We start from the raw sequence: 26,263 nt of genomic DNA, 5'->3' as shown, positions 1-26,263 counted from the left end.
CTGGCATCAAGGACAGATTGCAGCTTGAGAGATCTTCGGGAATGCTTCCAAGAGCGGACTTGTGGAGGAGAGCCGCCGCATGTCAAGGGAGAGGGGAACTCCGACTATGTGGTTTTCATCATACGAAAATAGCACTTTAAGATGCTAGTAATGAATGGAAGGACACGAAGAAGCATTGGTAACAGAGCGATGTGTAGTAAAGGTGCAAGAATAAGGACTCGGAAAGGAATGAGCAATGTATCCACAGGTACAGTACGAGTGACTGTAATGCTTGTATCCCGGTAGTCAGGTAATAATCATGCTTTGATGCACCACAGCTGCAAGGGCTCGCATCTGGACCTTGACCACTAGAGGATGGCTACACCGTATCTATGGACCCTTGATCGTGTGCTCCACGCATCCATCCGTCCATGTACCTGGGAGCTGGTTGAGCTGGGTCTCACGAGGTGTCACACCATGGGGGATACTGTACGTTGCTTGTGCAGCTGCAGCTTAATCGGAGCAGCTTCACTTTCGATAGCTTTGCGGAGTGCCTTCGGGTTCCATAGTGGGAGATGAGATTGAGTCATATCCTAGGCGCTTAATGCTTCCCCGGAGGACCATCTATGTTTAGTGTACAATAGCTCTTTCTCTCCCGTACCGAGCTAAACTTTATGCACTTGCTACCCCCCGGAGATTATACCGATAGTGATAGCTGTTGGGGACGGCTATGCATGCTGTGTGATGTTTTATGCAAGTGATGGTCAGTCTTACTTTCGCTTCCGGTAAAAGGGTGAGTTGAGGTTATATGTCTGCTTATGTATGCGGATGATAAGCTGAGAAACGCTTTGATAACTGTGAGCAATCATCGTACCATAATCCTTTGTGCCACCTTCACCGATTGGTTTCCCATCCGGACAGGTACATAAGGCGGTCTTGTCCGGCATTCTTGTTCGCGAACTTTCTTTACCTCTGCCTTGTTTTACTCAAGTCTCCGCCTCACTTACCTACCCCACGTAGCTATAGCTATTCCACCAACATCCGACTACCTACCCGAGTCCCTATTTAAGCACAAGTGACGCACCTGTAACTTCGACATTCACACGTTCTTCGTTCCCCAAGTCTTTACAATGTCTGTTCCCAGAAACTATCAATTCATCGCTCTCAAGCGTCTGGCAGCTGGTGGCCGTCAATCCCGCCAGCTCCATATGACCGGACCCGCTACTTTCCCGTCTCCTCTGCTTACGGGCGAGCGCCCTGCCTCGAACCTGCCCCGAGATATCGCTGGCTTGAGAGCTGAGTGCAAGAGGAGAAAGCTCGACTTCTCCGGTGGTCAACAGGAGGTGAGTTGATATGTCCATCCATGAATTATCACGTGACTAATATTCGTATCTAGCTCATGAGCCGTCTGTCTGCAGACGAACTGGCCCACTCTCGCGCTTTCACAACTGCCGTGAATGCTAGCAAGCGTCCCACGGCTGAGAGCAAGGTCGAGGAGGCCAAGCCAGTCCGCCACTTCAACACCAGCCGCGCGTTGAAGGCAGTAAATGACTCGTCGACCATCGACTTTGCTTATCTTCCCGACAACATCTTCGACCCCGAGAACCCCGAAGCTGCTATCCGTGTCCCACTCTTGCCGACCAACTTCTTTCCCCCTCGAACTGGAGCGCATGCGCTCGAAGCCGACGAAGAGGTAAGACAGCGATGCTTGTGTCAGTGAAGAAGTATATGCTGATGAATGTGAAAGGCGGTCTTGAAGCCAACGGTCAACTCTATCTCTACAAATGGAGACGATAGCCGCATCAGCACTATCTCCGAGCTGAGTGACAATAGTGCGATGGCTATTGACTTTACTGCCATGGCTGAGCGCGTGGCTACAGCGACCAAGAGAAACATGGCTCCCATGATGGAGCAGAGTAGTATCTTGAAGCAGCTCTGGGACGGGCTCGTTGAAGACCTCAGGGGTCAGCCTACGAAACCAACTACCCATTAAAGGGCCGTGCATGGGTGGACATGGTATATGTAATTGCCTCTGGGCCTCGATTTAGTAACCCAATGGTGGACATGAATCGTTGATGACCATGTTGTCGGTGCCTGTGGCAGGCATGACTGTAGGCGAGAGCGTCGCAGTACCACGGTAGCTTAGTTGGTCAGGAACATGAAGGCTTAGTGCGAGTCCATCTTGGGCTTTGTGCTCGATGTGAAATTCAAGTCCGACCAAATAATGCTTCGTGCCAAGTCTGGTGTTGTAATTGAGGTGAGATGAGGTGACTTGAGACTTCTTGCTTTGATTGTAGTGTGTGTGCGACCGACATACCTGACAATAATTTCAGTCATCTATCACGGTAATTGCTCGCTGACTTTACTGATAGCGTGATATAAGAGACCGCTGGATAAGAAAATCGAAGACATATCTTGACCGGTCAGTTGGTTTGTCTTGTGTTGCAGCTGAGAGTGAGCAAGCGGGGCTTGTGCGCTCGGGCCGTGCCGCAGTGGTTGATTGTGTTGTTTGGGTGTTGTTTGGGTGTTGATTGAGTGTTGATTGAGTGTTGATTGCGCTGATTGCATCTGGTTGCCCTGGCACGGCTGGCAAGCGCGGAGTGTTTTCTTGTTTGGCTGCGGATTCCTGGACACAGGGGGAGGGGCGTTTGACAAGGGAGAAGACAAGGTGTAATGTAGAAAGGTCAATATTGTTGCAGTGCAAGGGTGGCTTGTGTTTATTCACAGTACTGTATTGTATCTTCCCCACTACGTACTACTGCTACTGCTACTGTATATTGCGTGGATCTCCCTTCCCCTTGCAAACACTAAGACAAGTCAACAACACCCGATACATTGATTCAATCTATCTAGCGTCAGACAAGACTTTTTCCACAGCCCACTATTACAGCATAGTACAGTAGGCGTACAGCAAGGTACAATGGCTTCCCCCATCAAAGTGGGAGGGCAAAACATCGGACTCGATCTGCCTGTGCCTCCACCAACATTCCACGCCCGTACAGGAAGTGATTTGGGAGAGCGACCAATGACTCCTCTATCGACAGCATCTCATGCCGGTGTTGCGTCCTCTGCATCTTCCTACAATGCATTCATCTCACCCTCACATACCCCTCAAGGCAGCCCGAGCAAGAACAGGCTGCCGCCCGGCGCCTTTGATCTGCCCGATGTCTTCTCCAATGCCATGAAGTTGCTCCCCACCATGGGCTCCTCCAGCAAGATGCCCAAACAGCAGCAGCAGCAGCAGCAGCAGCAACAACAGCAGCAGCAACAACAGCAGCAGCCGACGCAGCAGATCCCTCCTCTGTCGCCAAGCAAGTCCAATCTTCGCCTTCAACCACAACAATACGATGACCCATTCGCCGATCCTTCGCAGAAGTCTACTGGATCCGGCAGCCCGACTCGGAGGTCAAACAAAGAGAACACGCCGCCGGGAAGCAGACTTCCTCTTCAAAAGGACGACTACTCCAGCCATGCCGCTGCCTCGAGACAAGATCCTTATCGCACACGCGCCGATGAGCGCTCTCCCACGCGGTCCAAGAGCGTCGTCTCTGGCGGTCTCACCGCTGAGGAGATTGAGAAGTTGGCAAAGCCATCGGTGAAGCGCCTGGCCAATGTCACCCAGCTGTGTAGGTGACTCTCTTGCAAGAAGAACACAAACCATCAGCAACTAATTGAACCTCCCAGACTTCCTCGACTACTATTACGACCTTCTCAACTATGTTTCTGCTCGTCAGCGACGTATGGCCACCTTCAAGGCCCACAACCCCCCTCCTCCTGCCACACCCACCGCCGAGTACCAGGCAGACCTCACACAATACCTTGGTAGAGAGCGTGCCAATCTCCGTAACAGACGCACCCGTCTCGGAGCCGGCGACTTCTCCATTCTCACACAAGTCGGTCAAGGTGGCTACGGTCAAGTCTTCCTTGCTCAGAAGAAGGACACGCGTGAGGTGTGCGCACTGAAAGTCATGAGCAAGAAGCTGCTCTTCAAGCTCGACGAGATCAGACACGTTTTGACCGAGCGCGACATTCTCACCAATGCCAAGAGCGAGTGGCTGGTCCGCTTGCTGTATGCCTTCCAAGACGACCAGAGCATATACCTTGCCATGGAGTACGTCCCCGGAGGTGATTTCCGCACCCTCCTCAATAACACCGGAGTCTTGCACAACCGCCACGCCCGCTTCTACATTTCCGAGATGTTCCTCTGCATCGACGCCCTGCACCAGCTGGGTTACATCCATCGCGATCTCAAGCCTGAGAACTTCCTTATCGATGGCACTGGCCACGTCAAGCTCACTGACTTTGGTCTCGCCGCTGGTTTCCTCGCTCCGGCCAAGATTGAAAGTATGCGCATCAAGCTCGAGGAAGTCGGAAACATGCCTCGTGACGCCATTCCCTTCGGACGCCCGATGGAAGAGCGTTCGCTGAGAGAGAGGAGAGAAGGATACAGAAGCTTGCGCGAGAGAGAAGTCAACTACGCAAAGTCGATTGTCGGAAGTCCCGACTACATGGCCCCCGAGGTGCTCAAGGGAGACGAGTATGACTTCACTGTGGATTACTGGTCGCTGGGATGCATGCTGTTCGAAGCTCTCGCCGGATACCCGCCATTCGCGGGTGCCACCGTAGACGAGACCTGGCAGAACCTGAAGCGCTGGCAACATGTGTTGAGGAAGCCGGAGTACGAAGACCCCAACTATTTCCTCTCGCGCCGCACCTGGGATCTGATCACCAGACTCATCGCCCCCAAGACCAACAGACTCAGAGGTATCAGTCAGGTGAGGGCCCATCCATACTTTGCCGAAGTCAAGTGGGACAGACTGAGAGAGGAACGTGCTCCTTTTGTCCCCGAGCTCGACAGCGAGACCGATGCCGGCTACTTTGACGACTTTGAGAGCGAGAAGGATATGGCCAAGTACAAGGAGGTCAAGGACAAGCAGACTGCCTTGGAGGCTATGGCTGAGCGGGACGAGAAGATGGGTCGCAGTCTTTTCGTTGGCTTCACTTTCAGGTATGTATTCGAAGGGAATTTTTGAAAAGGGTCCTTTGCTAATGAACATGTAGACATCGCAAGCCCGCCACCGACGACAACGGCCGTTCGAGCCCTCGCAAGCCTCTGCCTCAGCTACAAGAGGCCGATGACTTTGGAACCATTTTCTAGAGTGTTGCGCCAGTCCACCAAGGAGACGTAGATTGCTCTTCGTGTTTTTCATTTTTTTCCCGCATAAAGCTCTGGTTGAGCAGGATCTTGGTAAAGGCAGGAGTTTTTGACGATGGTACTCGCACAAGTCGGTCGCTTGGTGGAGTAAGACGGGGGTGATGATGGAACTTTTACCTGGCAGGGCAGATCTGAATGGTTCGGTTTTGGCCATTGCAGAATGCTGATTGAAACCCACACGCCGACGCTGCTCATCGCGCAACGCCTTTCTCTTTATGTTTTATTTTATTTCCTTTTCCTCCTTTCATTCCAAAGTGTAGACTACGTTACAAGAGTTTTGGTTTTCTGGAATGATGCGTATGGCTTCTGCCCTCCAAATGAAAATGACGGTCTTTCCCTTGATAGTACCACATGTCTGGTAGAACCTGCCTCTTGACTCCTGACTGATATAGGCACGGTTCAATGCAATTCACACACAAGAACGGCCTAGCATGTGACTTCTCGCTGATTGTTACACCCACCTTCTCTTTTCATTTGTACAAGTCTTGTGACACGGAATGCTTCCAATCTTATCGTAACGAGAAGGTAGCTAAAGCGGGCAAACACACACATATATACATGTCGTAGCACAGAAAAGTAAGGTTGGTAAGATAATTAGTGAAACGCGAATAAACAACGCGGAGGATCTTCCAATAGAACTGCTCAACCCCAGACAAAATAAAGTGGGGAAGATTGACAGAAGAAGATTAGCGAGCAATCGATCGGTTTTAGTTAGTCCTTTTCGCTATAAGGTATCTTTATCTTTCAAGTTCGGCATCATTTTCCATTAAGTATAAAGAAGCAGAAGGTATAGGCTGCTAGTTCACATACATAAAGTAAGAGAAGGAGGGAGTCTATTCTTTTAAGATCTTAAATAGCTACGCAGCTGTTTCAGTTTATGTTCTTCTTAACATTGTACGTACGAACGAGGGTTAGTGCATTATACTGCTTTAACCGCTATTGCTATTACTCCTGCTTCTGCTTCTACTTCTGCTTCTGTTACTGCTGTTATGTCACCCTCACTAATTCGACTGTTTTATTCGCTGTTACAAGGTTTATTTAAACTCTTTCGTTTTTCTTTATCGAAGGTTTAAAAGGAAATTACGCTCTATACCCTTCATATTCCTTGTCGCTCTCTTCCATCAATTTCTTTGATTCATTTCTAGCCTCTCGATTACGAAGGTTTCTTTGCAAGTACTGGTATAGTCAATTACATGTCAAGACACAGTCATCTGGTCACTTAGTCGTGCAATTTGACAAAAAGCGTTAGGAGAGAGGGAGGCGAGAAAGGGGAAGGAAGAGATATTTGCTCTGCTGCTTAGGTTTGCTTTCATTCTGTAATCTAGATATTGCATGACAAGGAGGAACAAAGGAAAAGCAGAGAAGTAGATCAGCAAAAGGGGAGGAAAGATCAGAAGCAAGAAACACTCAATAGCCACGAAGAGGCTCTCGATAACCCTCCCAGATATGGATCGCAACCCTAGCCCCCCATACTCAACCCTCCTCGCTGCAGCAGTAGCATTAACCGCAATATCAATCCTGCTACTCGCTCCGAGCCTCTCGATCGCCACCGGCGCTCTCGCGGCTTCTGTCAGCCAGATCTTGCCGCCGCTCACTCACCTTTACGAAAGTCATCGCTCGGGATGGTGGACTAGCTTTTCGGGAGACACCGAGGGTGAGCGGCGCGATGGCGGCGAGGGAGACTGGGATTTGCTGTATCATCTTGGAGGGAATGGGCCGTGGATACGGAAGATGGATGGGGTTGTTGGTGGATTGGATGATGAGGGAGAGAGAGAAGGTGAAGAGCATGGTGGTGGGGTTGGAGTGCCTAGGGGCTGTATGGTTGATCAAGTGCATATGGTGAGTTACTGTGCTTCGTCGTATCGTTTTTTGTTCTGTCGTACTCGGATTTTGCAAGGTTGTTCTACTTGACCGGCATCGCACGTGAATGTTCTACTCTACCTCTCTTCGATCCCTGCTTCTTCCCCTTTTCAAGTCTTGCACTTCTGACGTGTGCTCCGTCGCAGTTATCTAGACATGCAGAGCGATATCCGACTGGCAAAGCTGGCATACGTGAGTTGACTTTTCCCTTCTTTGTCTTCTTCTTCTAAAATATTGCTTGTCTTCGATAATGCGGTCTCGAGAAGCAGCAGTGATAGACTCGAAACAGAGTCATCGGGACTAAACTCATCCAGGCATGTTGGAACTCTACCACCGTCTGCGCCCTATCCGCGAGCACCTCAACGGCTCCCTCTCCTTCGTGCGCGACTGGGACTTTTTCATCCCCGATCCACAGTCCAACCTCGAGAGCCTGGTCTCCACAGGTCCCTACGCCGGAACCCTATCCGCGTTCTCGACAGGCGTCAAGCTCCGCACGCGATACTCGCATCTGGTTTCCGATGCACTGAATCGTCGCAAGACGACATCTCTCTGGGCGTCGAGTTCGAAACGAGTCGTCGAGACGGCAAAGTACTTCGCCGCGGGCTTCTGGGGCCTAGACTGGGAAAGTAGCGACAAGGCGCAATTATACATCGTCCCCGAAAGCGCAGATCGAGGCGCCGACACGCTGACTCCGGGGGACACATGCAAGGACTACGCCGAAGACAAAGGCGGGCTCGGGCGCGCGTACGGATATCGACAACTAGCCACGTGGCAGCGCGTCTACCTGCCTCCTATCGTCGAGCGCCTGAACGGCGAAAACAAAGGCTTGCTGAACACGACTGCGGCAGAAGTCTATGTCATGCAGGAGATGTGCGGCTTCGAAACCCTGGCTTCGGGCGTCGAGAGTCCGTGGTGTGGCGTCTTCAGCCGTCGCGAGCTCGAGCACTTCGAGTATGCGAGGGATTTGCTGCATTTCCATCGCGCTGGGCCCGGGAATGCGTATGGTGCTTCGATGGGCTGGTTGTGGTTGAATGCTACGACGGAGTTGTTGGTCAAGGGACCGCGGGAGGCAGGGGGCATGTTCTTCAGCTTGTGAGTTTTGCCTTTGTTACAGGGGATGCGATGCTTCTGTGGGAAAGACTCGGCCACTGATGAGATACCGCAGTGCCCACGACGGCGACATCATCCCCCTCCTAGCAGCGCTGGACATCCTATCCCCCTCGCACAACTCCTCTTCCTCGTCGACGACGAACGACCTCCCGACAACAAACGTGCCCTTGAACCGCACATGGCGCACCTCGACTCTTGTCCCTATGCACGGCCGAGTGATTTTAGAACGGCTATCCTGCTTCCCACCCGTGAATCTCAACTCCTCCTCTTCCATCTCTTCCTCTCCATCAATCCGCAAACACATGACGAGAAACACCGACCCCAACCCAATCGACAGCGACAAAGCCAACAACGTCGCGCAAGCGCACTACAACGCGGCCGCCTCAGCAGCGCAACAAGCGCATCTGTCTGCGCGAGAAAACGATAGGCAGCCAAAGGAGCAGTACTGTTTCGCGCCCTATCCCGCGTACCCCCACATGGTCTACTGTCAAGACCTAGACGATGAGACGGCCTCGACTGAACAAGGCATGTCGCGCTCCGAGGACGACGCCTCCCTGCCTACGCCCACGGTGTACGTCAGAGTAAACATCAATGACGGCACCGTGGCTGTGCCCGACTGTCGTGATGGGCCCGGGCAGAGCTGTGAGATCAGGCGGTGGAGGGAGAGGACGGAGAGGCGAGGCAGGGATGTTGGAGATTTCGAGGGGGTTTGTGGGATCGATGGAGGGCTGGCAAGGGGGCGGTTGGAGTTTCTGCATCAGTAGACTGTCTTTCACTTGCGATTGCTTTTTGGGGTGTGGTGAAGTGCAAGGATACATGTTTGCGGTGGGTTGGTTGATTCATGATTGATGGAAGTGAGTAAACAAGGGAAAATTTGCACTTCATAGCACATTATGTTCTGTCTCTCCGGTTTTCCACAACCAGGATCTCTAGATTGAGAACGACAGGTAAATACAGACTTCGTGATGACGTGGTGGGTAGGAGGACAAGCGCCTTATTCATCCAACAAGTACCAAAATAAGGACGGCGAAGAAGATATAGAACAAGAAAGAAGCGCTGTGTCCCATTATGCATCATCCGTGCAATCCCTGTCTGTTCATTGATTCATGAAGAAGAGTGAACAGAAGATATAAAACGAGAAAGGGATGTCCAGAAAACGACAGGAGACGAGAAAGCACGCACCAACCAACCATTCGACATTGCTAAACAACTCACTTCATAAGCTTGTCAACAGCCCATCCGACGTTCAACCCCCTCAAATCACCATAATGCTGACCGACGCCCAAGAACACGACGGGGATACCCGTGGCGTGAACCATAGACACCAAAGTACCGACCATATCGCCCACGGTATCGCATTTGCTGATGATAAACCCGTCCAGACCCCTCGGACGACCGGTCTTGGCATCCATGAACTGAGCAGAAAAATTACGCGCCTGGGCGACCGAGTCGGTGCCGACGAGGGCTTCGCCGACCATGAAGATCTTGTCCGGGTTGGCGAGCTGGCCGAACTTGGTCAGCGAGGACATGAGTCTGGTGTCGTTGTGTCGACGGCCTGCCGTGTCGATGAGGACGACGTCAAAGGCTGGCTTGCCCGCGGATGGAGTGTTGGCGTATGCGACGGCGTCCCGGGCCACTGTCGCTGCGTCCTTGCCGTAGCCCTGCTCGAACAGCTCGACCGTGCCTACGTTTTCGCGGGCGGCGAGTTCGGACAAGTTGCGCACGTGAACGCGGAGCTGCTCGACAGCGCCGGAACGGAAGGTGTCTGCTGCGCACACCAGCACGCGAAAGTTGTTCTGGAGCAGGAAAAAGGCGATTTTGGAGAGAGAGGTTGACTTGCCCACGCCGTTCACACCGACTATACTGATGATGTAAGGGCGGGTGGTGTTTGTGGTTGTGATGGCGCGCAGAAGGTCGAGCGAGGATGTAGGAGTCAGGATCTTGGTCAAGGCTTTTGACATGGAGGAGCGGATGGTGGCGTCAATGGTGGTGAAGGAGGTGGTTTTGGTGCCCAGCAAGTCGCGCTCCACACTCTCGCATAGTCGAACCGCCGCTTCTCTCGCCACGTTCTTGTTGAGCAAGTGGTCTTCCATGGCCTTGAGCGGCTTGACGAGATCTTCTTTGGCCAATGTTTTGCCACCGACAATGTTCTTGAAATAGCCGCTGATGGCGCCGATGCCTGTTCCCACGAGGCCACTCGTGGATGCCGCTTCTGCTGAATGTGTCTGCTTAGATTTCGATTGTGCGAGGATGGCGTCAACTTCATCGTCTAGATCCTTGAGGACGAACTGGCCCTTGTTCGTTCGGCTGCCCATGTCTTGTGTTCGCACGTCCTCGATCTGTGATGAATCGACGTCTCCCTCGAGGCTGTGGGTCGAGTAGTCTAGCACAGTGTCGCCGTCGTCCTCTCCGAACCCATGGGCATCCCATGTGCGCTTTGACTTGGCGGTGGGTCTCTTTGCGGTAGACTTCCTCGCGGGCGACTCATCACCTGAGGAAGCTGGAGCGGACTCGTTCTTCGCGGCGAGTCTGCGAGACCTTCTCGTGGCCTTTGCGGGCGGACCAGCTTTGCCGGTGAGAATGTGGTTGACTGCGGGAGACGAGGGTCTCGAAGTGTCCGGGGTGGGGACGGGAGTGGCATCTGTGGAGGTGGTGTCGTTGTACAGGTGTTTCGGCGCAGCTTTCTTCAAGGCTGGCACGGGAGGAGGAGGAGGCGGCGGCTCTTCGAAGCCATCTTCGGTGCCAGCAGTACTCGAGGGCGGCGTCAACTCAGCGGCAGATGTCGAGTCGTGATCTGACCGCGAGACAGATTCGGCGGTGATGGACGTCTTGTCGAGTTTGGCGACGAGGGCGTCGAAGGTGGGAGCGAAGGGTGAACAGTCGAGTCGACTCGGCGCGCTTGCCATTTTTAGCTCCTTCCCGTATTGTTTTATGAAAAGAGCGCGTGTGACGTCGAGCAAGTCGTCGACAAAAGGCAGGTGCAGGATGGACTGGTAGACGGCGACAAAGATCAGGCCGAGGTCTTTCGCCGTGGTCCATTTGACCGTGTGTTTGTCCTTTTTGAAAGGAGTATTGCGAGCTGATTGTGTGTCTTCTTTGCTTGCTGACGAAGACGAAGAGATTGTGAGCGAGGACAATCGATCCTCGATGAAGACGTCGCTGATCAGGCTGTTCACCACATTGCTGCTCACCGGCGCATATGACTTGGACCAGAGCACCACTCCAGACGTCGTCAAGATTTCAAAGGCGTCCAACATTGTGTCCCATTCAGTCAGTCAATCACACAGGCCAGCAGTCGATTATTATACAGTGTGACAGGTATATCAGAATATGTGGATATAGATACAGTCTACCTGGTATTATTCGAGGGAGTGTGTGGAGAAGCTCAATCTGTCCGCGCATGACACACGACAAAGGTCCAGATCTGTGTTTCATGACTCACTCATCCACCTTGATGACATGTGGCAGTAGCAGCGGCTGAATCAACAAGTCCCGTCAGCAAAGGAATGATATTGGTTATTGATCTACTATTATTGTCTGAGTCAACTCCTGAAACTCTCGCCCTCTCTCTGAACACTGTCTTACTCGCTGTCCCTTTCACTTCCAGCCGGATAGTTGTTACCTGTCCCCGACCATAATAGTCCACCTGCCGATCACCCTTCCTTTCCGATCTACCTTGCTCTACTATACCCCTCGACCGAACACCTCATACACACACACAGCCGCCACAATGGTATGTTCAATGCTGCTACTGACATTCTTCTTCTGCTCCTTGTTTTGCGCGACCCCCCTCCCTGCAACTCGAGAATCCAAGAAAAAAAAGACTAACCTCCGCAAAGGTCCAAACCCCCCAACAGCGCCGTGCAAACGAGGCTTTCGCCCGCAAGCAAGAGTCCAAGATGGGCAAACCCGCCGCGGTCGTGACCAAGAAACAGACCACGCCGGCGAAGAGCCCCGTCTCGCGCATATGGCTCAGTCAGTAAATCCTCCTTTGTCTGTCTTGCCTCGCTCTATGAATCTCGCAGAGAGCGAGAAGAAAAGAAGAGGAAAGAAATCTAACACTCGTTTCCACAGTCCTCCTCATCTTTGTCGTCTGCGGCGGTCTCATCTTCGAGCTGCTGAGGATCCTATTCGGCTTCGGTGGGTGAACAACGCTTCGAGAATGAGCTGGATGCAAACAAAGGGGGAATATAGAAAAAGAAGGGGCAGCGGAGGAGAGAAGATGATTATCAAATATCCCTCTGCAGAGTCAGGGGTCGGGATCAAGGAGAATTGAATGGTTCAGGTCATGGTCCGACGGGATCTCTTTTTTGAAAGAGGATTATAAGTGTGGACAGTCAGCCTCCGCGCTTTTGTATGGGCGTTTTGTTGCTTATTGCCGAGGAGACATTTTGTTTTCCTCTTCTTCAACATCAACTAGGAGTTATATTTTTTTTTATTCTCTTGGTTCGAAACAAAGCTTTGGGGAAATCATTGGAGAAAGAGGAGGAACCACAGTCTATCATATGAAAAGGGGAAGCGATTTAGAGAGGCAAAGACATGGGATGCAGAAAAGACCCCAAATGCAAAGTGTTCTATTGTAAAAGTCCATGATGTAGCGCCTCGTCTAGATGCAATAACATATCAACCAAACGTGCAAATTGCAGAAGGCCTCACTTTCGTCCCTTTCGCCGCTTCAATCCGTCGCTGCCAACAGGTCGTCTGTCAATCGTGTACCCACCACCCAGTCGATCCGGCAGCACTTCGACGCGGACCCCCTGTTCGCCGTCATCGCTGCCGCTGCTGACACTACCTCGACCGCTACTGCCGCCCGAGTTACCAGCCGCATCACCCGCGCCAGCTCTGCTCTCTCCGCGTCCTGGCCATGCTTGCTGAGCAGAAAACGAAGACCCCGCCTCTTGTCTGGGTGCCAGAGGCGAACGCGCTTGCACACGGGGCACCCTCGAGTACGAAACGTCTGCCGGACCTGAAACGTTGCGTCGGTTCTGCACAGCTGGCAGTGGCGGCGTACCGAAGAATTCGGAGCTGAACTGTGCATTTGATGCAGATCGATTGCGAGGCAGGCGCAGACCCCCACCACCACCACTATCCTCGCTTGAACCTGGCGGACCGCCATAGAGACGTCCTGGATGATAGGCTACATATGTCGGCTCTGATACTGGCGGAGTCACGTCGCGTTGATTGCCCGAGGAAGCAGACCTCGATCCTGCCCGAGATCGGCTGGATCCTGGTCGGACTAGTTCGGGAGAGGAAGACGAGTAATAGCCCGGTGCGTACATGGGCACACCATCTGGTCCTGCGATCGTGAAAGCTGGGGGCGCAGCATTTGATTGCTCTCCAGCCAGCGAGGACTTGCGCGATGACCGTGGTGTGCCTTTGGTGCGTGATGCGGACGGAGATGGGTTGCTAGCAAGGCGTGAGTTGGAGCTCTTCTTGCTCGATTTCTTGCCTGCAGGACTCGTAGCACTGCTGGACCGGCTCGATCTGCTCTTGGAAGGGGTCTTTGGTGGCGTGAGGTCACGTCTGGGTGGCGTCTGACCACGCTGGAGTGCCTCGACTTCTTCAGGGCTCAGGACAATGTTCGCTTTGCCTTTCTCTCTGGCCCTTCGGACTTTTTCATTGGCAGATTGCAACAAGTCCTCCTGTCGAAGGTAAGCGGCTTGACGCTGCTGCTCGTAGTTCTCTCTTTCTTTCTCATCCTGGAATCGATATTCCTCCGCATAGCCAACGCTCTCGTACGATGCATTCCCGGGCAATCTCTCGTCGCCTCTTGCCCAGTTCAAATCATAGCCAGTAAAATACAGCTCATCACCAGTAAATCTTTCTCTTTCTTGACCTCTGGACAGAGGTTTCGACATCAGACCGGCAGCGGGACCGAACATCAGCTCGTGCCTGTCATCTTGGTCGTCGAGAGCCAGCTGTCGTAGCTGGCTCGAACGGGGCTCCCATTCTCCATATCCCCTGCTGCCACTGTTTCCGACATGCCCTGCGGGAGCCCCGGATGGTCTTCCCCATGGGGGCAGAGAGGAGTAAGGAGCTCGCGGCCGACCATCTAGACCGCCTCCTCGGAAAAAGCTGACTCGATGGGCTTTTCCATAAACGCAGCGTGACCCAGAATGGTGACTCCAGAAGCTCCGATGAGCCAGAGAGCAGCCGAGAACGGGTTTGCGATGATTGCCAGGGGGACCGCGATGACGACGAGTCCGGTGTAGAGTTGTGCAGTGGTGGCACGGAAGAAGCCCACGTCGAGATCACGACCCTGCAGCTTACCAATGGCGAACATGCCACCAATGACGAGGAGAATGACAAAGGTCAGCAGCCAGTTGGTGAGCAGGGTGTAGATGCTCAGCATGACGAACAAGACGGCATAGTTGCTGGCGAAGTAGCCGAGGTTGTAGTTGACTCTGTTCTGCACTTCACCGAAGTTCTGCGGCTTCGACAACTGCTTGAGGTTGAAGAACTCGGACACGGGCTTGAGGTTGGCGAAGCGGCCCTGGATGTTCTGAGAGCGCACGGAATCGAAGCGCCCTTGCAGGTTGAGACGCGATGCAATCGCATCCAGCGGGATGTTGATGCGGCCTGCCATTGCTTTGATGATGGAATGGAGAACAAAATGCGAATTCTGAAGGCAAAGCAAAAGTGCTGTTCAAGTATAGACGGCTAAAAGGGGGCGAGATTTTTAGCTTTGGCTCCTTTGGGGATTTGTATTCTTTTGTTATGAAGAAATGTATTGGAAAAAGGGGATCGAAGCGGGAAAGAGCAGTGTTGGGTTTGGAGTGGCTTACGGAAGTGAAAGAGTGAAGCGAGTGTATGTGTTGATCGAGTCAAACTGGATGATAGTCGAATGAAGGAAGTTGCGTGTATAAGATGCGACGAATCAATAAACTTAGGGACCCTAACCCTAATGCTCTCAAGGCAGTTGTATTCCAGTGATAACAAGTAAGCGGAAGCCTTGACACGAACGCGTCAGCCACACTCAACAATCGTGAAGCAGAAGGCTCGAACTAGAAATCTACGGAGCAACTGAGCCACACGAGAGATCTGTGAGGAGTGAGGAATGAGTGGGTGAGGCTCAGTCACAGAAACCCCCTGAATGCCAAGGCGGGGTTCGCTCTCGCTTCACAACCTCAGCTCGGACGACGTAATGATTCAATCACAAGGTATACCTAAGGTAGGTAGGATCTGACAGGCACAACGTCCAGAGGACGTCGTACGTGAAGCAGAAAGGAAGAACAGAACAAGGACAAGACTCGCAAGCATATTGTTATACTCGGTTCTCTTTCAGCACCTGCATCAACTCCAGCCCAATCCCTCGCTCGTCCTCCAACCACAATCAACGCAGGCCTGCCCTGCTACGTCCGAACAGTGGACGCTAGTCAGCTGTACCCGCGTGCCGCATATTCACAGTGTGCAGCATACTTGTATCGTGCGTCGCCTTAGCATAAGATAAAGGTACGCTAAATCCGAGCTGCTGCGGGCGCTGAGGGTGCTGTGTGTGTTTCTACTTGGGTCTAGTTCACCATAAGGTCAGGTAGCTGTAGCATTGGTACTTGTACTTTGAAGGGTACACGGCACAAGTGCAGTACGTGGTGCTTTATCGTTATTGTTAAATTTGTCCCGAAACTCCACTCTCTTACACCGTGGTGCTGCAGGAAGCCACTTGCAGCTTGACACATCATCTCTTTCTCCATATTCCCATTTCTCATTCTTACCTAGCATCATTGACTTGCACAGCGACAGCTGCACTGCGAGACAATGGCCAGGTTCAGTAGCGGAGCTCTTCTGCTCTTGCTTTGCTTTGTAGCATTGGTCGCTGCATGGACCAAGGAAGGTAAATCTGATTTTCCCCTTCTCTGATTATCGCAATGGCGTAATATCTGATTCATCGACAGACCACGAGATCTTCCGCGTTCGTGATGAGCTTGTCGCTCTCGAGGGCGAGAATTCGACCTTTTACTCTTTCCTCGGCATCAAGCCATCGGCCTCTCGGGACGACATCAACAAGGCCTATCGCAAGAAGAGTAGAACCATCCATCCGGACAAGGCTCGCTCCAACTTCCTCTCCGAGTATGCAAAGCAACACGAGCCTGTCGGATCTGGCAAGAAGCAATCGACCAAGCGCAAGCAGCCTTCGCAAAAGGAGCTGGCCGCCTTCAACAAGGAGGCCTCTGCCAGGTTTTCCTGCTCGGTGTTTGTACCAGCATCCTCCGTGGTGCTGAGCGCGAGCGTTACGATCACTTCTTGCGCAATGGCTTTCCCACCTGGCGCGGAACCGGTTACTACTACCAGCGCTTCAGACCCGGCCTAGGCTCTGTTCTCTTCGGTCTTTTTGTCGTCGTCGGAGGTGGCGCCCATTACGTCGCTCTGTACATGGGATGGAAGAAGCAGCGAGAATTCGTCGAGAGATATATCCGCCATGCTCGTCGCACTGCTTGGGGTGATGAGTCTGGAATTGCTGGAATTGCTGGTGTACCAGGATCTGGTGCTGCCGCAACCCCCCTCCACCTCCTCCAGCCCAGACTTCGGAGAGCGACGACGCTGCCCCCATGGCCTACAACAGAAAGCAAAAGCGCCAGCAGGAGAGAGATAACCGCAAAGCGGCCAAGAACCCCAAGGCTGCAAGAGCTGCTGAGAAGGCTAAGAGCTCTGGCATCAGCACCCCTGTTGAAGCCGAGCTTACCAGTGGTCCTGTCGGTACCAAGAAGCGCACTGTTGCACAGAACGGGAAGGTCCTCATTGTAGATAGCGTTGGTAATGTCTATCTGGAAGAGAGCACTGCTGAGGGCGGCACTCATGAATACCTGCTCGACGTAAGCACCCTTGCTTTTCTTTGTATATTCACAGCATCGCTGACCATTTTTCTCAGGTGAACGAAATCCACATGCCCACAGTCTACGACACCATCCTCTTCAAGCTTCCCAAGTGGGCCTACAACCAGACCATCGGCAAGGCTTTGAACAAGCAAACCCAAGACGCCCAGATGGAAGAGCTCCTCGACGGACCGGAGACCGAGCAAGACGACGACAGCGCTGTCTTGAAGTCGGCCGCCCAGCCGAACCTCAACGCTGAGTCTCGCAAGCGAAGAGTAGAGAGAAAGCGTGAGGGCCGTGTGCTTCCCCCTGGAACGGTCAATCCTTGAGCTGGAATCCCTTCTGTGTTGATTGTAAGTAAAAAATGGTGGATAGATATGGCAACTCTCGTCGGAAAAGACCTAAATCGCCAGTGGTGAATAAAACAAGTAAAAAGTTCTTCATTCCTCTGTTCCAGCCGTTCTCCAGTAGCTTCTCATCCAGTCCTGACAGGCGTACCCGCGAAGCTCTCTCGGACTGTAGCCGTGCTCTTGACAGCGAGCATCTCTCCAGAGAACTGCATCACAAAATTCCACACGACGCTCCGCTCCACAACTGCCCAGGCCACGAGCGGAAGCAAGAGAGCCATGGCAGGAAGCACAGGCGAGATACCTAACACAGTATTGTCCTTGTCGCCATCATCACTTTCTTCCCCATTCCCCTGTTCATGCACCGCCGAAGGCAGAGGACGATCGAAAGGAAGGCGATTCGAAGAGCCAACAAGTGATGAAGAAGATGGAGAAGAAGAAGAAGAAGGAACCACCCGAGGCCTGCGCCGTCGTAGACTGTACTCCATGGTGAACTCGTCTGGAATATGTACTTTCGATCTCGAGAGCGGGAACATCTTTTCTTTCCTAGTCGGTCTTTTATCAACTTGCTCCTGGTGTAGATGTGACTCCCTTGCGTTGGTGTGATTTGTTATGTTGATTGAAGAGACGAAACCACATGGATTAGACAAGTGAGATTACACTGAGCTGGTGAGGTATGCTGTTCATATCCATTTGAATGGTATATGTTGATCTCGTGGCTGTTTGCCGTACTGCATGCCTCGAAGTGACGATACTTTGCTATTCTCGTCACACAGTCACCCGAACAAAGGACAAAGAAATCACAAGACCACGGCATTGACAACCCATACCTTTGTCTGATAAGCACCGAAACCCCCATAGCCAACGACGAGACATAAATTGATATACTCGCCCGATAGATATGATTGTGCAGGACGGAATGCTAATACAAAAGTGGATTGCACAACCGTCGAAACTGGCCAGGGTCGCCCTCATGATTGGGGGACTTGGGGTAGAAGAAGTGTGGATTGTACCAACATCCCATGTCTCGAGTCAATTTCGTCAGATGGCGGAATGCACCATGGCATGATCTCGAATATAAGATGACGCCAAACATATTTGCAGTAAGACCCTATAACGAAGAAGGACAAGACTCTTGCTCCAGTGTGAAACTCGCAACAGAATATGGCAGCACCAAGATCAAAACGCAGATATACAGAAACTAAAGTTAAATTGGAGATATATGTACCCTTCCACTCGCCTCAAAATTCAAGATCCTGAGACCAGTCCACTGGTTTCAATTCAGCTCTCTCAAAGAGGTTGTGTGGTGTAATGGCAGCACGTAACGTTGTGGACAGTTCTTCTGGAGCCAACCAACGATTCCGTTACGATCCCGGTTCGATTCCGGGCACAGCCAGGATCTTGTATACATTTTTAATTTCTTTTTCTCCCTTTTGCCTTGAGGGCATGGATGTGTAAGGTTGGTTATGCATTGCTTATCTGCTTTTGTTTTGTTTATTAGTGATTAATGCTTGGATACAGGTCATGTAGTCTACATATGCAGTGCAGTGAACACTCACTACGTTATATCATGAGTATGTGTGAAATGAACAGTAGTACCTGGCCACCCATCCACGGGACAAGACGTACACCAACATACTTGAAACGAAGCATCTACATGAATAATTCCAACCAAGTGTGTGTCACGAATGTCAAGATAGAAAGGTAGTAAATATAACATTATGAAAGTTTGTATTAAACATTTTCCTAATCTTGCAATGCTATTAAACGTTAAAACCGTCCCAGACCCGGCTATGCTATCACATTAGAAGAAAAACCGCAGCGGAGAAGTGTAAGCGAGAAGACAAAAGAGAAAGGAAAGAAAAAAGGAGAAAAGAGGAAGGAAAGAACAAAGGAGAAAAGAGAAAGAAGCTACCCTTCATGCTGCAGAGCAAGGCATGAAAAAGCAGTAAGGGAAAAAGAAAACAGAACCCCAGAGCAATGCTCGCTGCAACCAACGCCACATAAATCACAGAAGAATCAGACTTGCGCAAGCAACGACCTTGAACCCATACGGTCATTGCCACAGAACATTCGTAAGCTGCAGTTGAAACGATACACCATTCAATCAACAATGTCGCAGAGTTCCTTCCACTGCTTCTCATCCTCGACCAACAGCCCCTTCTCGCGGCACACATCTTCCAAGACCTCAATCACCTTTTTGAAGCTGCTTGCCGCACCCTTGACTTGCTCACATCGTGCAAGACTCAGTCCCGCCTTCTTGCCATTCTGCAGAACGACAAAGAGCTCGATGCGGAAAGCTACCGGCTTGATCTCGAGACTGTTGATCTTGTCTACACGAGCAGTGATGGTGTTCTCCTGAGGATAGTACACGAGATCTTTGATACCATGACGTTGCCAGTCGCGCAACAGGCGGAAGAGTTCACTCCTGGCGCGTGCTCGTGGAACACTGTAAGCAAGCGTGCGTGTCTCCGGACGTAATCTCAAGAAACGAGCGAACCATGAGCGTGCCTGCGGTTCTGTTGCAGAGTTGGGCGTCGTAGGCGGCAGTGGAGATGGCGGTGATGCCGACAAGAACGAATGATTGGAGCTTGCGGTGCCGGGGGTTTTCTCATTCTCCCTTTTCTGGCCCCATCCGCTGAACCACTTGCTAAAGCCCTTGTTCTCGTCTGCGGATGACTTCTGTCCAGTGATAGTGGCTTGGCTGAGGTTCAGGTGAGGCGGTTGCTTCTCCCGGACCAAGACGTTAGGTTTGCTGCTACTTGGTACACCACGGTTATCTTGACCATTCCATGAAGATGACATGCCTGCCTGCCTCTGAGCCTCGTCACCATTGGTCTGAGGCTCCTTCCATCTGCGGAACCACGAGGACTTTTTCTTCACCAGACTGACTCCCTCCGCTGGAGCCGCACTCTGTGCTGGCGCCGCCCTAGAGGCCGGAACATCGTCATAGCTCTTCTTGTGCATCATTCGTGAGTCAGGCACGGCAAGATGAGTGGTATCTCTGGTGCTTCTATCAACCATTTGTGAGGAGGGGTCTTCTGTGTGTCTTCGTGTCATCGGCGGTGCAGCAGGAGAGGATTGTTGCACCATTCGCACGGTTCTGCCATCATTTGACTGCTGTCTTCCAGCCTCCTTATAGACTGGAGCGGTGAAGGAACGATATTCATGCCCTTGGATAGTAGTACGGCGCCCCTCCTCGTTGATAATAGATAGGTATGCCTTACTATCTATCGGCTTAGAATGAGGAGCAGATGTGATACGCCTGGCTTCGGCCTCGGCTGCTGCTGTATTAGGCATGATTTTCTCGAGCGTCGCCAACACTTCTTCGAATTTGGCAGAGCTGTCGGTGTTACCATCAGCGGCACTCCTGGCTGCAACCTTCTTTCGTGCTTCTTCAAGGGTCCTAGTAAGGAAACTGTTTGGTGTCTCCTCTGGAGGCGCAGGCAAGGGCCTACGGTGCCTGGAGTTTGCAGAGCCACGATTGGATACGGATGATGGAGGGGTTTCATATGCTGGGTGCTGGTCAGTCACGGCGGTATAATTGCTCGAGCTGATCGACGACCGGAAGAAGGCTTCCTCACAAGCTTTTTCCAGTTCGCTGCTAGCTTTCCGAATATCGCCCTTGTTAACATGGACTGGAGTGACACTCTTGCGCGATCGGGCTTTGACACCAGACGACGCTCCTTTCTCCTTCTTCGATCGCACGACAGTCTCAGCCCTTTCAGAGGGGCTGACTTGTTCGCCACGGTCACTATGAGCTTGTTGTGAAAATCTTGCCTTGGCCCGAAGCTCGGGTGTGATGGGTGGATGGACACCATTATCGTGTTCAGTATTCGTATTAGTGGTGGAGCTTTGCCTCAGGTGAGAGAAGCTGACCCCGCGCTTATGCGAGGTGACAGCGCGAACGGGCATTGCGACAGGTGGACTGCTAGGCCAGATGGAGCTCGCGGTGGAGTTTCGAGAGATGGAAGTTCGTCCAAGTGAGTTACGAGACATGGATATTCTGTGACTCGACTGCTTGCTGAGTGTTGAGCTCGACACATTACGACCTCCCTTCCGAAGAGCTTCGACGCGGTTGCTGTTCGTTTGACGGAAGGTGTGCTGTATGTGAGCTTTGCGAGTGCCATTGCTCTCACCTCTACGGTGAACAGTGACTTTAGTATAACTCGTGCCTTCGGGAGTCATGCGGTACCGGGATGGTCTGTATGGGTCGTAACTGCTGGCCGATGAAGGCGGTCCGCCTTGTGCGAAGGACCGGCTGGAGCGTAGATGCTCATCATTCAGAATCGAGTACTGTGATTGCGACTGCTGTTTCCCTTGAGGAACGGGGGGAATGTCGCTGGTATCGCGCGAATTGTGCTGATAATCACTAGCGGCATAGCTCATCGCGTCGGTGCCACCGTAGTAATTCTCCAGATTTTCCTCCCGGTGCTTGAGCAAGGCAGCGTAGAAATACTTCTCCTGATTTGGTCTGGCACTTGTCAGCTACGCAACACGGTTGAGTAGTGGGGAGACTTACTCGCGACTCAGCAGCTTCTTGACGAGAAGTTGCCGTGGTACGCTGTGCCACAGGGTCTGCATATTTCTCAGGATTTCCTTGTCAATGTCGTCTGCGTCAGAGACAGTCCATTCATTCAACATGGGCGAAGGTCCAATCCAAGCCTCCTTGAGAGCATGTACACCGGTGTAACCCCAATCTTCATCAAACTTATGCAGGAACGGATGCTCCCAGACTTCATCCATGGTAATTCGCCTTCTTGGATCTGGGACGAAGATTCTACGTAGGAGGTCCTGTGCTTGAGCCGTAAGCTCTGGAGGCATGTAGTAATTCGCATCCGCTATTGCTTGGTACATGACATGCAGGTTTCGCTCCTTATCATAATTGAAGGGGGTCATGCCGGTGAGCATGACATACAATATTACACCGCAACTCCAGACGTCGGCTTGAGCGCCATCGTATGGTTTGCTGCGAATGACCTCGGGCGCCGCGTAGTGCGGACTTCCGCATGCAGTCGTGAGTTTCTTGCCTACCGGCTGCAGAGCAGCCATGCCGAAATCGACCAGCTTGATTCTTCGCGTCTGACGATCGATGAGAATGTTTTCGGGCTTCAGATCACGATGGTGGATGTGAATGCGATGGCAATACAACATGGCAGCCACAATCTGACGGAAGATGTAAACACTCTCCAATTCGGAGAGTCCCTGGCATTCTTCCACATAATGGAACAGCTCACCACCCTCCACGTACTCCATGATGAGATACAGCTCGTTGTGGTTCTCCCAGACATCAAACAATTGCACAATGTTGTCGTGGTCGAGGAGTTTCATGATGGCGATCTCGCGAAGCAAGCCTGGCGGAGGCGGCGGCATAGCCTTGCCAGCAGCAACCAGATCTTGCAATGATCGTTCTGGGTTATCTGCCAGGTTGGCCAGACTTTGTGCGCGTACAGACTCGGCCATCTTCCGTGAGATGATCTTGGCAGCACCAATCTGTCCAGTATCTTTGTGCCTGACAAGACGCACAGTGGAACAGCCGCCCTTGCCAATTGTTTTGCCGAGCTGCCATCGACCGACGAAGCTCTTTCGCTTGGAGCCAGATGCAGTCGTTGAAGCATTAGATATCTCCGAGTTCCTCTTCGCCTTGCGCTGAGAGTCCTCCACAATGGCCGAGAGTCTCTCATTTCGCGGCGAAGTGGCGGCTGGGCTGGTGCTGCGCGCATCCGAAGCGCTGGTAGGCATCAGGTTTTGGTTGTTCGTTGGAGCCTGCGGCGAGGATGAGGTTGTCTTCTTAGTCGCGGCATGACTGCGCTTAGTAGACGGGTCGATGTTAGCGCGAGAATCGCCAGGGCCCAGAGCTTCTCGTCGCGTTGGTGGACGCGTGGGCCGATGGTATCGATCAGCCATCGACAGTCGAGTTTTGTTGTTGGATAGTTGGGTACTGGCTCGAAGCAAGAACTCCTATCCAAGAGGGTTGTTGATGGTCGAAATGCTTTTGAAGTTGAACAGACGTAGTCGTCAAGATCAATACTGTTTCGCGCGAGACCTCAATCCAATGGTCGCCTTCGACGGTTTAAGCAAGCGACAAAGATCAGTAATGCATATGCAATGTAATGAGTGCTAAAAGAGCGTGTATAGTGGTTGAGGAAAGCAGAAGATTGGGAAGGCCGAGTCGTGTTTTGCTTTGACTGTGCGGCGGCGAGGGATGGGCGGCAAATTGCAACGTAATGAGAATGCCGAAGGGGATAATGAGGGGACTGCAGGTATCAATACCGCGTTGTTATCGAAGGAGCGATTCGGCGGTTGACCGTCAAGATTAGAGTCTCAAGATGTGATATATAATTGAGCAAGCAGAATGATTATGCATATGATTCGAAGTGAGAGCTCCACAAGAACATCATCTGTGCAAAAGACGACAAAATACCAAACTCAAGGAACGGAAAGGAAGTGGTATCGAGAAGGGTGTTTGTTGTTGGAAAGTGGACGTGTTTATGATGGAAGGCTAGGAATGTAGCAACGGTGTGCAACGGTGGAAACGTTCTGCAATGAAACTCTCTCAAGAGCCTGCTTCACGCGCACAATGAGCTTACAGTCTTCTCTGGCTACTTACGAGTGGTGGATATCGTGCTTTTGACATAATCCACTGTCAAAGAATAGGAAGCACATTTACAACAGATACTGGTATGGTGGGGTCATCCCATCGACAACGACAACATCGGAGACACCAGAGATGCAGCAGTCGCTTTGACGGACATCAATAAACTTGCACCCCCTGAACGTTGGTCAAATACCCTTATGTACTAACGTCTCCACCCCTGATTTGCTGATTGTGAGCATCGAATATTACGATAAACCATCGTCCCTCGTCATAAGAGACTAGTAGGTATGATCACTGTCGAGGCGGGAAGCAGTACAGTAGATGCCGAACAAAAGAAGCAACAGTGCAAGGAAATCCTGACTCTCCTGCTTTGAGGTACTGTACTTACTCCACAGGCGGGCACCTTGGGCGAAATGTGTCCCCACACACGTGATCATCACTGCCGGGGAATAAGGCGACACCCCGGCAGCCCACGAGCAACAATTGCACAATGTAGCTGTCCGTCAAATCGTTCGGTATACAAGGGCAATGGCGCATTACGCATAAAGTACAGCAATAGAAGAAATTCATAAAATTGAAGAAATCAAACGATATCTGGACTGCCAAAATACCAAAATACCAAAACCACCAAGCAGCGATGCATCCAGAACAGGGTTATGTCCTCTGTCGAGCAAGATAAACACCCAATATAAACAGCCATGTGAAACGACATAATTTCCAAGTAACAAGATGGGGCTGATTAGATTGCCCGTACATGATCCATCCTCCCTTGAACGCCTTACGAGAGCACCAGTATTGTCATGGCAGTCCCAAAGGAACCCTCTTGCGCTGTGACATGGGCTCCACTGAACAAGCCAAGACAATGAATCCGTAACGGCGTGAAATAAATGCTAGTAGCTAATACAGAAAACATCAATGGGTATCGTTGAAAGGCTGTGTCATGCTCCTTTTTTCATTCGTGCTTTTCCAAGCCGAGAACGCCGAAAGATCATGCGGAAGACATGACCGCAGGACTTGAACCTCCGCTCTTGGTCGAAGGAGAGAGAGAGCCGTCAGCCTTATCGCCATCTGCGGACGAAGCTTGCGCTTTGCCGCAGCCCTTTACGAGTATGTGTCGCTACAGAAGAACGTCAGCAAGTGAAGAAGATCATGCAAGTTGGAGTTTTAGACTAACCTTGAGCGCATCTTTTCGCGAAAAACTTTTGTCGCAGTGGCCGCATGGGAAGGGCTTGACGGCAAGATGAATTCGTTTATGTCTCTTAAGATCGTGATTGCGGTTGAAACTTTGTGGGCACTGATCGCACTTGAAAGGTCTGTCGTTTTGTGGGTTCGATTGAGTAGAAGGATGGCCATATAGCTGTTGCATGTGTGCTGCATGTCCACTGTTGAAGGAAGGGATCATCTGGCCAGGCATGCCTCCTACGAGAGCCATCTGACTGTTGGGGTTACCGACATTCGATAGTATTGGCCCAGGCATCGGGTATTGGAATGACCGTGAATGTCCGTATTGAGATGGCGCGCTGTGTTGCTGTTGAAGGGAGGGAATAGATCCGGGACCATGGGAAGGTGACATTCTGGGCATCTGACCACCTGTGCTCAGAGGGCTCTGCTGGATCGGCGAGGGGCCAGACGAGTAAGGGTAGGAAGACTGCTGCGCCGATGAGGAGTGCTGTTGTCCGTTGTAGAACGTGGGAGTCGGAGGCAGTCTTGCGTAGGGATCCTGCGCAGAACCGGGCGATTGGCTCACAGCGGACGGCAGAGGAGGCTGTCCACCCATCATTGTCGAGTTTATTGATCCCTGGGATTGAAGAGCCGGTAGTGATGCGGGTGCAGACATGGACATGGATGTAGGGTATGATGACACATCTCCGTAGGTTGCAGGGGGCAGGCCCTCCGACGTGGTCGGAGAGTTCGTGCCTCTCACGAGGGAGTTGAGCGAGGGTGAGTACATGTTCGACCCACGGTGAGAAAGGTAGGAAGTAGGGCCGTTGCTTGATTGCAGTCCATACGGCGTGGTGCCCGAGCTCAATGGAGGCCACATGTAACCGTTGGGTGTATAAGGAGGGACTTGGCTGTTCTGGTTGTTGTTGTTGTTGTGATGGATACCCGATGTTATGGGACTCAGACCGTCACCGGACAGTCCACTCGGTGGCGTCAAAAGATTACCAACGCTCGTCAGACTCGACGGTGGTTGCGATGCATTCGCATGGGCGTAGTTGAATTTGGGAGGGAAGTTGCTCAGATGGTTTGGGGGAGGTAGTTCGAAGTTAGGCAAGTTCGAGGCATTTGGCCTGCGCGCTGTGAAGCTTGCAGGTGCACCCATGGAATCCGACCCAGGAAGCAT

At 51.9% G+C, this 26,263-nt stretch overlaps 11 protein-coding genes across 12 annotated transcripts; 6 read left to right on the top strand and 5 right to left on the bottom strand.

Annotated features, from left to right (window-relative positions):
• Positions 1-1,109: 1,109 nt before the first annotated feature.
• AAFC00_003737 (uncharacterized protein) lies at positions 1,110-1,972 on the top strand (the record flags this gene model as incomplete). The annotated part of the gene is made up of 3 exons (XM_069343256.1): positions 1,110-1,322; positions 1,376-1,672; positions 1,727-1,972. 3 exons carry the CDS (start codon positions 1,110-1,112, stop codon positions 1,970-1,972), a joined length of 756 nt encoding a protein of 251 aa, XP_069201083.1.
• Positions 1,973-2,899: 927 nt separating this feature from the next.
• On the top strand, positions 2,900-5,137 carry AAFC00_003736 (uncharacterized protein; the record flags this gene model as incomplete). The annotated part of the gene is made up of 3 exons (XM_069343255.1): positions 2,900-3,605; positions 3,664-4,987; positions 5,041-5,137. The coding sequence occupies 3 exons, from the start codon at positions 2,900-2,902 to the stop codon at positions 5,135-5,137; spliced, it is 2,127 nt and encodes a 708-aa protein (XP_069201082.1).
• A 1,503-nt stretch (positions 5,138-6,640) lies between these two features.
• On the top strand, positions 6,641-8,928 carry AAFC00_003735 (uncharacterized protein; the record flags this gene model as incomplete). Its single annotated transcript, XM_069343254.1, has 4 exons — positions 6,641-7,033; positions 7,201-7,246; positions 7,369-8,146; positions 8,220-8,928. 4 exons carry the CDS (start codon positions 6,641-6,643, stop codon positions 8,926-8,928), a joined length of 1,926 nt encoding a protein of 641 aa, XP_069201081.1.
• Positions 8,929-9,375: 447 nt separating this feature from the next.
• Positions 9,376-11,421, bottom strand: AAFC00_003734 (uncharacterized protein; the record flags this gene model as incomplete). Its single annotated transcript, XM_069343253.1, has 1 exon — positions 9,376-11,421. One exon carries the CDS (start codon positions 11,419-11,421, stop codon positions 9,376-9,378), a length of 2,046 nt encoding a protein of 681 aa, XP_069201080.1.
• A 473-nt stretch (positions 11,422-11,894) lies between these two features.
• On the top strand, positions 11,895-12,312 carry AAFC00_003733 (uncharacterized protein; the record flags this gene model as incomplete). Its single annotated transcript, XM_069343252.1, has 3 exons — positions 11,895-11,897; positions 12,004-12,139; positions 12,239-12,312. The coding sequence occupies 3 exons, from the start codon at positions 11,895-11,897 to the stop codon at positions 12,310-12,312; spliced, it is 213 nt and encodes a 70-aa protein (XP_069201079.1).
• A 504-nt stretch (positions 12,313-12,816) lies between these two features.
• AAFC00_003732 (uncharacterized protein) lies at positions 12,817-14,046 on the bottom strand (the record flags this gene model as incomplete). Its single annotated transcript, XM_069343251.1, has 1 exon — positions 12,817-14,046. The coding sequence occupies one exon, from the start codon at positions 14,044-14,046 to the stop codon at positions 12,817-12,819; it is 1,230 nt and encodes a 409-aa protein (XP_069201078.1).
• A 170-nt stretch (positions 14,047-14,216) lies between these two features.
• On the bottom strand, positions 14,217-14,750 carry AAFC00_003731 (uncharacterized protein; the record flags this gene model as incomplete). Its single annotated transcript, XM_069343250.1, has 1 exon — positions 14,217-14,750. One exon carries the CDS (start codon positions 14,748-14,750, stop codon positions 14,217-14,219), a length of 534 nt encoding a protein of 177 aa, XP_069201077.1.
• Positions 14,751-15,919: 1,169 nt separating this feature from the next.
• AAFC00_003730 (uncharacterized protein) lies at positions 15,920-16,472 on the top strand (the record flags this gene model as incomplete). The annotated part of the gene is made up of 2 exons (XM_069348464.1): positions 15,920-15,995; positions 16,057-16,472. The coding sequence occupies 2 exons, from the start codon at positions 15,920-15,922 to the stop codon at positions 16,470-16,472; spliced, it is 492 nt and encodes a 163-aa protein (XP_069201076.1).
• Positions 16,473-16,710: 238 nt separating this feature from the next.
• AAFC00_003729 (uncharacterized protein) lies at positions 16,711-17,303 on the top strand (the record flags this gene model as incomplete). Its single annotated transcript, XM_069348463.1, has 2 exons — positions 16,711-16,974; positions 17,031-17,303. The coding sequence occupies 2 exons, from the start codon at positions 16,711-16,713 to the stop codon at positions 17,301-17,303; spliced, it is 537 nt and encodes a 178-aa protein (XP_069201075.1).
• A 2,121-nt stretch (positions 17,304-19,424) lies between these two features.
• AAFC00_003728 (uncharacterized protein) lies at positions 19,425-23,228 on the bottom strand (the record flags this gene model as incomplete). Of its 2 annotated transcripts, XM_069343249.1 has the most annotated exons (3): positions 19,425-20,836; positions 20,906-21,795; positions 21,844-23,228. In XM_069343249.1, 3 exons carry the CDS (start codon positions 23,226-23,228, stop codon positions 19,425-19,427), a joined length of 3,687 nt encoding a protein of 1,228 aa, XP_069201073.1. The 2 variants fall into 2 exon arrangements, with proteins under 2 accessions (XP_069201073.1, XP_069201074.1); XM_069348109.1 differs by having other exon boundaries at positions 19,425-21,795.
• Positions 23,229-24,907: 1,679 nt separating this feature from the next.
• On the bottom strand, positions 24,908-26,263 carry AAFC00_003727 (uncharacterized protein; the record flags this gene model as incomplete). Its single annotated transcript, XM_069343248.1, has 2 exons — positions 24,908-25,036; positions 25,094-26,263. The coding sequence occupies 2 exons, from the start codon at positions 26,261-26,263 to the stop codon at positions 24,908-24,910; spliced, it is 1,299 nt and encodes a 432-aa protein (XP_069201072.1).

This window comes from Neodothiora populina, assembly GCF_041146345.1.
Source record: "Neodothiora populina strain CPC 39397 chromosome Unknown canker_contig_16, whole genome shotgun sequence".
In the NCBI taxonomy this organism is placed as follows: domain Eukaryota; kingdom Fungi; phylum Ascomycota; class Dothideomycetes; order Dothideales; family Dothioraceae; genus Neodothiora; species Neodothiora populina.
Note: the sequence above shows the minus strand (reverse complement) of the source record. Positions and strands in the feature narration are given on the sequence as shown.